At 40.6% G+C, this 10,365-nt stretch overlaps 1 protein-coding gene across 1 annotated transcript; it reads right to left on the bottom strand.

Annotated features, from left to right (window-relative positions):
• Nucleotides 1–1,125: 1,125 nt before the first annotated feature.
• LOC130713029 (uncharacterized) lies at nucleotides 1,126–3,006 on the bottom strand. Its single transcript, XM_057562833.1, has one exon. The coding sequence runs from the start codon at nucleotides 3,004–3,006 to the stop codon at nucleotides 1,126–1,128; it is 1,881 nt and encodes a 626-aa protein (XP_057418816.1).
• Nucleotides 3,007–10,365: the final 7,359 nt, after the last annotated feature.

Below are 10,365 nucleotides of genomic sequence, written 5' to 3'. Positions count from 1 at the left end.
GTTAACCCAGTTCGGTGAACATCACCTACGTCTGGAGGATACCAATCCAGGAGTCAATTCACTATCAAATAATAGTTCTCAGGTCACATGAAAGTCCCTCCTATACCTAAGTACTCCCCCTTAGTATAGAGCCTCTTTTATGTCCACCACTATTACACAAGTGAATCTAGCTTAGCCCTTCTCCTCTAAGCTATGAGAAAACTTTCTCTAACCCCTAATGACCACTGCCACAGTGATCAAATCATGTTTTATCAATAAACAAGTTTGATGAGATTACAACTCAACTAAACACATCAACTTAGTACTTTGATGAACGTAAGCACTAAGTTGGTACAAAACTCACAAGAGGACTCACAAACAAAAACCCTAAAATCAGTATGTATCTCTCTGAATCCACACGCAGCTAGGGTTTATAAGTTCCTTTATATAGACGTTCACTTGAGGCTTGGATCTTCAATGGGCTGAACGTCATAGAGTCCACTAACACACTTCTGGAAGGAATCTTCAAGGAATCAAATCTTACCAGAATAAAATAACAGAACCAAGTAAAACAGAATTCAAACTTAGAGATAGACTTGGTTCACACGTTATCAATCTTGTTACTTGAGCCAAGATTAAAACAAACACGTCTTCAGAAGATAAAACGCACAGCATAGAATAAATCTTCTGAATCTCCATACAATCAGCAATCTCACAACAACCTTGACTTTAACGACTGAACCAACAACATATGTAATTCCACCATGTTGCTCCAGATGTTGGCACATATGGTTGCACATCATGGTTTGAGCAAAATGCAGCCAATCAAAAGAACTACAATCTCCCCCTCTGGCAAATTTTTGCTAAAACATGATCAGAAAGCCAACCAATGCAAAACAACAATACTCATCCATTAACACAAAACAGCACACAGCATATGATGAACTGAACACACTACTGAGTCTGAATACAGAGCACCATACTTAGTCTGAATAACAAAAACACTCAACAACAGCAACAACAGCACAAACACAAGCAACAGTACCATTCTCCCCCTTTATTAGCAGAATTTGTCAAAGGGTGCAGAGAACCAGCAGAAGCCAACAAAGTATTACAACCAGATTGAATGAAGAATGAACAAAGACACTAATCACTAGCAGTAGTGTCATCATTAGAAGTACCAGCATCATCTTGATTATTAGCAGCAGCATTGTCTTCAAGAGGCCTCTTGCCTTTAGTCAACTGCAGAATGAGAGTGTCCACATTCCTCTTCCTCAATGTACAACTAGTAATCGTGTCCTGAAGCATCTTAGACACGGCAATAAGCGCACCAATAGGAGTCTCAGGAGTCTTCTGAGAGGAAGCACCCTCCCCCTGAGTCATCTCAGCCAAACCAGCAACATCAGAAACATGGGCACCAGCTAGCAGCCTGTAATCAATAGTGAGAAGACTAGCCTTCTTGCTAGGAACCTCATCAACAAGGAGAATTTGAGGATGTTGACTCAAGATAATCCCACAAAGTAAACAAGGAAACCCAATAGGGAGCTTGATAGCAAAGGTGTCAGCATGCTTCATAGTTTGAGCAAAGACATATTCACCAAAATCAAACTGAGCCTTAGTACCAATCAGATAAATTAATTTTGCCAAACCTGAAGAAATATCTGAGTTGTGGGTGGTAGGAGCCCAATTTGCAGCACCAATGCGATTTAAGATAGCATACTTCACACTCAAATGAGTAGAAGACAACAAGCCTTTGACAGGCCATTCCACAACCTGACCAGCCGTGAGTTCATTAGTGATAGCACTCAAGGAAAACTCTTCATTTCCTGTGGCAATAGTGCTCCTTCCCAAATACTGATTAATGATCTCAGGTGAAAAGTGTACACACCTACCACGCACAAAAACTTTCCTGAAATCAGGATGCCCAGACACAGTGCAATTTGTAGTCACATTCACAATAAATTCTCTCACCAACTTGTCATAGCAGCCACCAATCTCAGTAACAGTTTTCAACAACCCAGCAGCCTCAATAAGTTCCATAATTTCATGACAATGCAAAATCTCACCAGTCAATTCTCTCTCTTGAGCAATCCTGCGCTGATAAACATACTTCCACTTACCAACACTTTCTTCAGAGTGAAAAGAAATGTTATCCAAAGGAGCAGCAGGCACATTTTCTGGAATTCGTCTCCCAATCTTGCGCTTTCGAGCAGCAGAACCAGTATCTGACTTATCCAACTCCACAGTTGGAGTCTCATCAACAACAGGAGTAGCATTATCTTTGTGAACCTTTCTTTTGAAATTCTGTACAACAGGAGTATCATCATCAAGAATAATGACCTTCTTGCGCTTCTTGGTCTCACTCAAACCCAAACCTAACTTCTTGCCAGAGGAACGCGTAGAGTACTTACGAACAACAGTCATCTTTCGCCTCTTTGAACCAACAGAGGTAGAAGCACCAAGGGTGTTGATCAACACCTCATCAGATTCTGAGTTTTCAATGACATCCTGAACATCTTCGACAAGCATATCTTTATCAACAGAGGGAGTCGAGTTGGGAACCATTACCTCTTCCTCAAGATAATCAGAATCCTTGTTGCAATCAGTATCAACATCGTGGTTTGATTGATTGTTGCTTTGTGATGGAACAATTGGATCTACATCTGCATGTAAAACTTCCTTGAGAGGAGTTTCCAACACTTCAGTGATACGAGGATCAGCAACATCATCACCTGTACTTGGGTTGATTTCAGCCTCGGAATTCACTCCTTGGGTAGCCTCAGAGCTTCTCGTTACCATCTTCTTCTTTGCTATGGACGCATCTGACTTGGATCGTGTCTTTTTCCCTTTCTTCTTGCACGGATCAGACGATGGTTGAGGAATACCTTGAGCAATTGCGATTTCAGAGGTATGAGGAGAGGATTTTGAAACCCTTGAAGATTTTGAGGTTTTGGATTTCAAACCCATTACCTTTACCCCGTAAGCATTCATCTCAGGAGTGAGTTTCTTGCTGGAATCTTGACTCATGGTGAAGAGGACACAAAGAAGGAAACACGGGTCTTCAAGAAAAGGATGGACGGCTTTGGAATGAGTTTCAGAGATTTGAAGTTGTGCAGTGGAGATTGCAGGAGAGGTTATCAAGAGACAATGGAAATTCCTGATTAAGCGTGCCTCAAAAGTAATGACACAATAGCCGTTGGCACACCAAAATCCCTTTGATTGCTATAATTCCTCAAATAGGCAGATACCCAATAACTGTCTCAATTTTTCAAACTATGTGGCATCCAGAGCTTTGGTAAAAATATCTGCTAACTGCTTTTCAGTTGAGACATGTTCCAAAGTAACAGTACCATCTTCAACCAACTCCCTGATGAAATGATGACGAATATCAATATGTTTTGTTCTGCTGTGCTGAATTGGATTTTTGGATATGTTGATAGCACTTAGATTGTCACAAAACAATGTCATAACATCTTGCTGCACATTATACTCCTTTAACATTTGTTTCATCCACATCAACTGAGTGCAACTACTTCCAGCAGCTATATATTCAGCTTCTGCCGTAGAGAGAGAGACACAATTTTGCTTTTTACTAAACCAAGAGATCAGATTGTTTCCAAGAAAAAAACATCCACCTGATGTGCTCTTTCTATCATCAGCACTTCCAGCCCAATCTGCATCACAGTAACCTGTTAGCACTGAATTCGTGTTGTGAGAGTACAGAATGCCATAATCACTTGTACCACTGATATACTTAATGATCCTCTTCACTTGAATGAGATGACTAGTCTTTGGTTCTGCTTGATACCTAGCACAAACTCCAACTGCAAAAGTAATATCTGGTCTGCTGGCAGTGAGATACAAAAGACTTCCAATCATACTTCTATATAAACTAGGATCCACATCAGTACCTTTCTCATCCTTTGTGAGCTTGATATGAGTTGCAGCAGGTGTTCTTTTGTGACCAGCATTCTCAAGACCAAACTTCTTAACAATCCCCTTAGCATACTTACTTTGTGTGATGAATAAGGTATCTTCCATCTGTTTTACCTGAAGTCCCAGAAAGTAAGTTAATTCACCTACAAGACTCATTTCAAACTCAGATTTCATTTGTTCAACAAATTGTTCCACCATCTGGTTCGACATGCCACCAAATACAATGTCATCAACATAAATTTGAGCTACCATAAGTTCACTGCCATTTTTCTTAACAAACAAAGTCTTGTCTATGCCACCTTTGTCATAGCCGTTGTTGATCAGAAATTCTGTTAATCTTTCATACCATGCTCTAGGTGCTTGTTTTAAGCCATACAGAGCCTTTTTCAATCTGTAAACATGATCTGGAAAGCTTGGATCTACAAACCCTTTAGGTTGTTCCACATAGACTTCTTCATTCAAGTAACCATTCAAGAATGCACTCTTGACATCCATCTGATATAGTCTGAATTTCAGCAAACATGCTACTCCCAACAGCAACCTGATAGATTCAAGACGAGCAACAGGAGCAAAAGTTTCATCAAAGTCTATTCCTTCTATTTGAGAGTATCCCTGAGCAACTAGACGAGATTTGTTCCTTGTCACATTACCACTTCCATCAGACTTGTTCCTGAATATCCACTTAGTTCCCACAACATTTGCATCATCAGGTCTTGGAACCAATTCCCACACTTCATTCCTCTTGAACTGTCCCAGTTCCTCTTGCATGGATTGAATCCAGAACTCATCAGTCAGAGCTTCTTTTACGTTCTTTGGTTCTATTTTTGATATGAAGCATGCATTAGAAACTAGATCCCTTGACCTTGTAATAACCCCATCATTCAGATCACCAATGATATTTTCCTTTGGATGTATCTTCTGAATTCTAATAGAGGGTTCTTTGGTAGCTAAAAGCGGTTGAGAGACAGTGTTTTCTTGCTCATTTGGGAATTGAGTTGCTGGCTCATCTGGTTCCACATTTGTACACTCATATGGTAGATCATCTTCATCATGAGCTTGTCCCGTTCTCTCATTGGATGTATCATCAACAACTACATTAATGGATTCCATCATAACTTTAGTACGAATATTATAAACCCTGTATGCTCTGCTGTTTCCAGAATACCCCAGAAATATTCCAACTTCACTTTTAGGATCCAATTTTCTCCTGTGTTCTCTATCAGACAGAATGTAACACTTGCTGCCAAAAACATGGAAATATTTCACTGTAGGTTTTTTTCCTTTCCATAGTTCATACTGAGTAACAGTATCTCCTTGACGAATAGTGACGCGATTGTGAATGTAGCAGGCAGTGTTGATAGCCTCAGCCCAAAAATGATATGGTAGATTTTTAGCATGCAACATAGCTCTGGCAGATTCTTGCAATGTTCTGTTCTTCCTTTCAACCACTCCGTTTTGCTGAGGAGTGATAGGAGCAGAGAATTCATGTTTGATTCCTTCAGAGGAGCAGAACTCAGAGAATTGCCCATTCTCAAATTCTTTTCCATGATCACTTCTTATTTTAACAATCCCACACCCTTTTTCCCTTTGCACTTGGAGACATAGTTCTTTGAACACTTCAAAGGTGTCTGACTTCTCCTTCAGAAATTCTACCCAAGTGAATCTGGAAAAATCATCAACACAGACAAAAACGTACCTTTTTCCTCCCAGACTTTCCACTTGCATTGGCCCCATCAAATCCATGTGCAGTAATTCAAGCACTTTTGATGTAGTCAGATGTTGTAGCTTCTGGTGGGACATTTTGACTTGCTTCCCAATCTGACATTCACCACAAACCTTTCCTTCTTGAATTTTCAACTCTGGTATTCTGCTAACTGCTTCCTCAGCAACAATTCTTTTCATACTCTTAAGATTCAGATGACCTAACTTTTGGTGCCAGATTCTAACTTCATCTTCCTTAGACATCAAACATTGAGCAGACAAGGATGTTGTTTCAGAGGTCCACATGTAGCAGTTGTCCTTTGATCTAGCTCCTCTCATTAGCACATCCTTGTTCTTATTTTTGACAACACACCCAGATTGTTTGAACACCACCTTCAAGCCTTGGTCACAAAGTTGACTTATGCTGATCAAGTTTGCAGTTAGTCCTTCAACTAACAGAACATCATCAAGGTTTGGAGATCCTGTGTCAGACAATTTTCCAATTCCTCTGATCTTTCCTTTGGCTCCATCACCGAAAGTAACAAAGCTCTTAGCATGTGGCTTCATTTTCTCAAGATAACTCTTCACTCCTGTCATGTGTCTGGAACATCCACTATCGAAGTACCAGTCTTCTTTTGAAGATGCACGCAGAGAGGTGTGAGCAATGAGAGCAGTAGCATTAACCTTAGGCTTCCACCTGATTTTGCCTGGACTTTTCTTTTCATACTCTCGTGATACATCTTGAAGTATAGGATATCCATAAAGCTTGAAGCAATATGGTCTAATGTGACCAAATCTCCCACAATAATGACATCTCCAAGTTGAATTTTGATAGTTCCTGACTTGAGCATACGAATGTGTAACTGATTGCTGGGGCCTGCGGTTCCACATTTTAACATTTGACTGCTTTCCAATCTGCACATGTTCCTTGGTCATGTTCTGGCTTGCACGATAATCAAATCCTATCCCAGTCTTATCACTTGCACTTTTTCCAACATCAAGAATTTCATCCAGAATATCAGTGCTTTTACTCATCATGCGAATGGACTTGGTCATTCCTTCCATTTTTGAGTTCAATAAGACCACTTCTTCAGTTAGCTTCTTCTTCTCAGCTTGAAGCTCCAAGACTTGCTTCTTTTGTTGTTGACCGTAGATACATGCTTCTTTCCACTTAGTGTAGAGAAGCTTATAGGCTTCTGCAAGTTCCTCATCAGAGATCTCCTTGTCACTGTCCCCATCATCTGAATCGCATCTAACCATGAATGAAGTTACTCTATTTGCTGTTACATCTTCACCTTCTGTATCAGATTCATCATTAGACCAAGTGGTGACCATCCCTTTCTTTTGTTTCTTCAAATAAGTGGCACATTCAGCCCTGATGTGGCCAAAGCCTTCACATTCATGACATTGAACCCCTCGTCCATTTCCTGTCTTGTCTTCATCTTTCACTTTTCTTTGAAATTGCTGATTCTTGAAGTTGTCAAGTCGTTTGTCTTGCACATTTGGCCTCGATCGCTTATCCAGCCTCTTCAAAACCTTGTTGAATTTTCTCCCCAGAAAAGCTATGGCTTCTGATATGCTTTCACCAGTTTCATTATCAGACATATCATCATCTTAATCTGTGCTTGAGACAAGAGCAATGCTTTTATTTCTTTTCTCAGGTCTATCATTCTGGGTCATTTCAAAAGTCATCAAGGATCCAATAAGCTCATCCACCTTGATACTGCTTATGTCTTGAGCTTCTTCAATAGCAGTTACTTTCATGTCAAACTTCTTAGGAAGAGATCTGAGAATCTTTCTCACAAGCTTCTCCTCTGACATTTGTTCTCCCAAAGCAAAAGAGGAGTTTGCCATATCACGCAGTCTCATATGAAAATCAGAGATGGTCTCATCTTCCTTCATCTTTAAGTTTTCAAACTGAGTTGTTAGAATCTGAAGCCTTGACATTCTAACCCTGGAAGTCCCCTCATGAGCAGTCTTGAGTATTTCCCAAGCATCATTTGCCACAGTGCAAGTGTTGATCAATCGGAACATGTTTTTATCCACTCCATTGAATATAGCATTTAGCGCTTTAGAGTTACCCAACGCCTCCTCATCCTCTTCTTTGTTCCATTCATCCTCAGGTTTCAACTCACCGACAGATGACCCTTCCTTGGGTATGTTCACCGGATGTTTCCAACCTTTGACAATAGCCTTCCAGGTCTTGCTGTCAATTGATTTGAGAAACGCAATCATACGAGCCTTCCAGTAGTCGTAGTTGGTACCATCCAGAATAGGTGGTCTATTCACAGAGCCACCTTCCTTTGAGTTGTCCATTGGAACCGAATTTGTCTTCCCTGGAGCTCACCCAACCAGAACAGGGTGCCTGCTCTGATGCCAATTGAAATTCGTATTCACCTAGGACAGATGTGATACACAATGTTGCAACAATGTGTAGCACAACAGAACACAATCAGAGTATTAAAAATAAACAAACAGATAAACAGACAAACACAAGGAGTTGTTAACCCAGTTCGGTGAACATCACCTACGTCTAGAGGATACCAATCCAGGAGTCAATTCACTATCAAATAATAGTTCTCAGGTCACATGAAAGTCCCTCTATACCTAAGTACTCCCCCTTGGTATAGAGCCTCTTTTATGTCCACCACTATTACACAAGTGAATCTAGCTTAGCCCTTCTCCTCTAAGCTATGAGAAAACTTTCTCTAACCCCTAATGACCACTGCCACAGTGATCAAATCATGTTTTATCAATAAACAAGCTTGATGAGATTACAACTCAACTAAACACATCAACTTAGTCTTTGATGAACGTAAGCACTAAGTTGGTACAAAACTCACAAGAGGACTCACAAACAAAAACCCTAAGATCAGTATGTATCTCTCTGAATCCACACGCAGCTAGGGTTTATAAGTTCCTTTATATAGACGTTCACTTGAGGCTTGGATCTTCAATGGGCTGAACGTCATAGAGTCCACTAACACACTTCTGGAAGGAATCTTCAAGGAATCAAATCTTACCAGAATAAAATAACAGAACCAAGTAAAACAGAATTCAAACTTAGAGATAGACTTGGTTCACACGTTATCAATCTTGTTACTTGAGCCAAGATTAAAACAAACACGTCTTCAGAAGATAAAACGCACAGCATAGAATAAATCTTCTGAATCTCCATACAATCAGCAATCTCACAACAACCTTGACTTTAACGACTGAACCAACAACATATGTAATTCCACCATGTTGCTCCAGATGTTAGCACATATGGTTGCACATCATGGTTTGAGCAAAATGCAGCCAATCAAAAGAACTACAGTTATGGTTTTTCATGGATCGAGACATTCTCTGGAGTCATTTGGGGATTATGAGATCCCGGAAACTTATAAGATTTCGATAAGACTAAAAGGATATTATTTTGTAAAGAAAACTCATAAAACATTAAACAACCTCTAAATCTTCAAATAAAGATAATAAACTCGAAAGGAAGCTTAGGATGCAAATCTTAGTTTTTGGAAAACGAGAAGTGTCGTCGGATCCAATCGTTGAGGAAGTTGAGAAGTGCTGAGTATGTCGATGTTCTTGTGCTGTTGGAGCAGCTGTGTTGAGTATGTTGATGCTCTTGTGCTGTTGGAGCAGCTATGTGTTGTTGGGCTATCCTGGGGATAAGTCCGGGAAACCGTTAGTTTCCGAGAGTGTGATACTCTGTGCTCGTTGAGCAGTTGTGACCATCGGATTGAGATGAGTCGGATGATTTGGAGATCATCGTGGGTTATGTGTTGTTGTGAAGAAGTGTCTTTTGTCGCAGAATCGACTTTACCTTAGGGTAAGCTTTTAGAGACTTTAATTTACCTAGAACACGTGGCGACGTGTCGATTGAGATCGGAGACGTTGTTTGACTAATCATTCTGCATTTATGCAACATTAATGAGGTATTAACACAGGACGTACTCTAGACCTCGTCGGTTTCCAAAATGGTCATAAGACCCGGAATGCCGTGTAAGAGCGTTGGTAGACGTCTCTTGTAGCAGACCGAAATGGCAGACCTACGGGTTTACTGCTGATCTGACTACGTGTGGTTGTTGGAGTAAGAGGCACGCGGGCCGAAATGCCTCCACCGTGGCTGGTGTTAGGGTTGATCCGTTTGATGTCCATCCCTTTCCAGAATGCATGTGGTTAACTGGGTTAACCGTCATTTGCATATCATGCAGCATGCATACTAATTTAGTTGTCGGATGTGATTGCTATTTGTTAATCCTAATTGGAACATGTTAAGTGTTTTTATTGTCGTTTACGTTATCGTGAAATATGCAACCCTAGGATGTTATCCTAGTTATAAGCCTAAGCGGCTATTTCTTATCTGTACCTATTGGGTTTATTATCTACATAGTTCTTTGGAGTTGACCCTCGCGTCTTCTGTGTGTGTTTTGGCGGACAACGCTTTTGTCAGATGTCCATTGCGGATTGGTTCACAATGGTCCACCCTTCGGGGGGGATTAGATATGAGATGATTGACCAGGATGACCGGTTCGTGGGTGGTAGACCCGCTAGCCACCGCGCGACCTATTCCGGAGGATCATGGAGGATAGGGTAGATAGGGGAGGACTCTTGGTAGAGGGAGTGCTGAGGAGGTTGTAAGACCTGGATTTTCAGAACAAGTTAAGTTTCCGACTCACACGTAGAAATAGTGTAAGCGTGACAGGAGTTTGACATTTGAGAAAGATTAATGAAGAAGAAAGTTCAGGAATT

Source organism: Lotus japonicus, chromosome 4 (genome assembly GCF_012489685.1).
Source record: "Lotus japonicus ecotype B-129 chromosome 4, LjGifu_v1.2".
NCBI lineage: Eukaryota > Viridiplantae > Streptophyta > Magnoliopsida > Fabales > Fabaceae > Lotus > Lotus japonicus.
This window is presented reverse-complemented; position numbering and strand designations above follow the sequence as displayed.

Coding starts and splice junctions, on each gene's coding strand:
- LOC130713029 (XM_057562833.1), bottom strand. CDS start 3,006: ATGAGTCAAGATTCCAGCAAGAAACTCACTCCTGAGATGAATGCTTAC.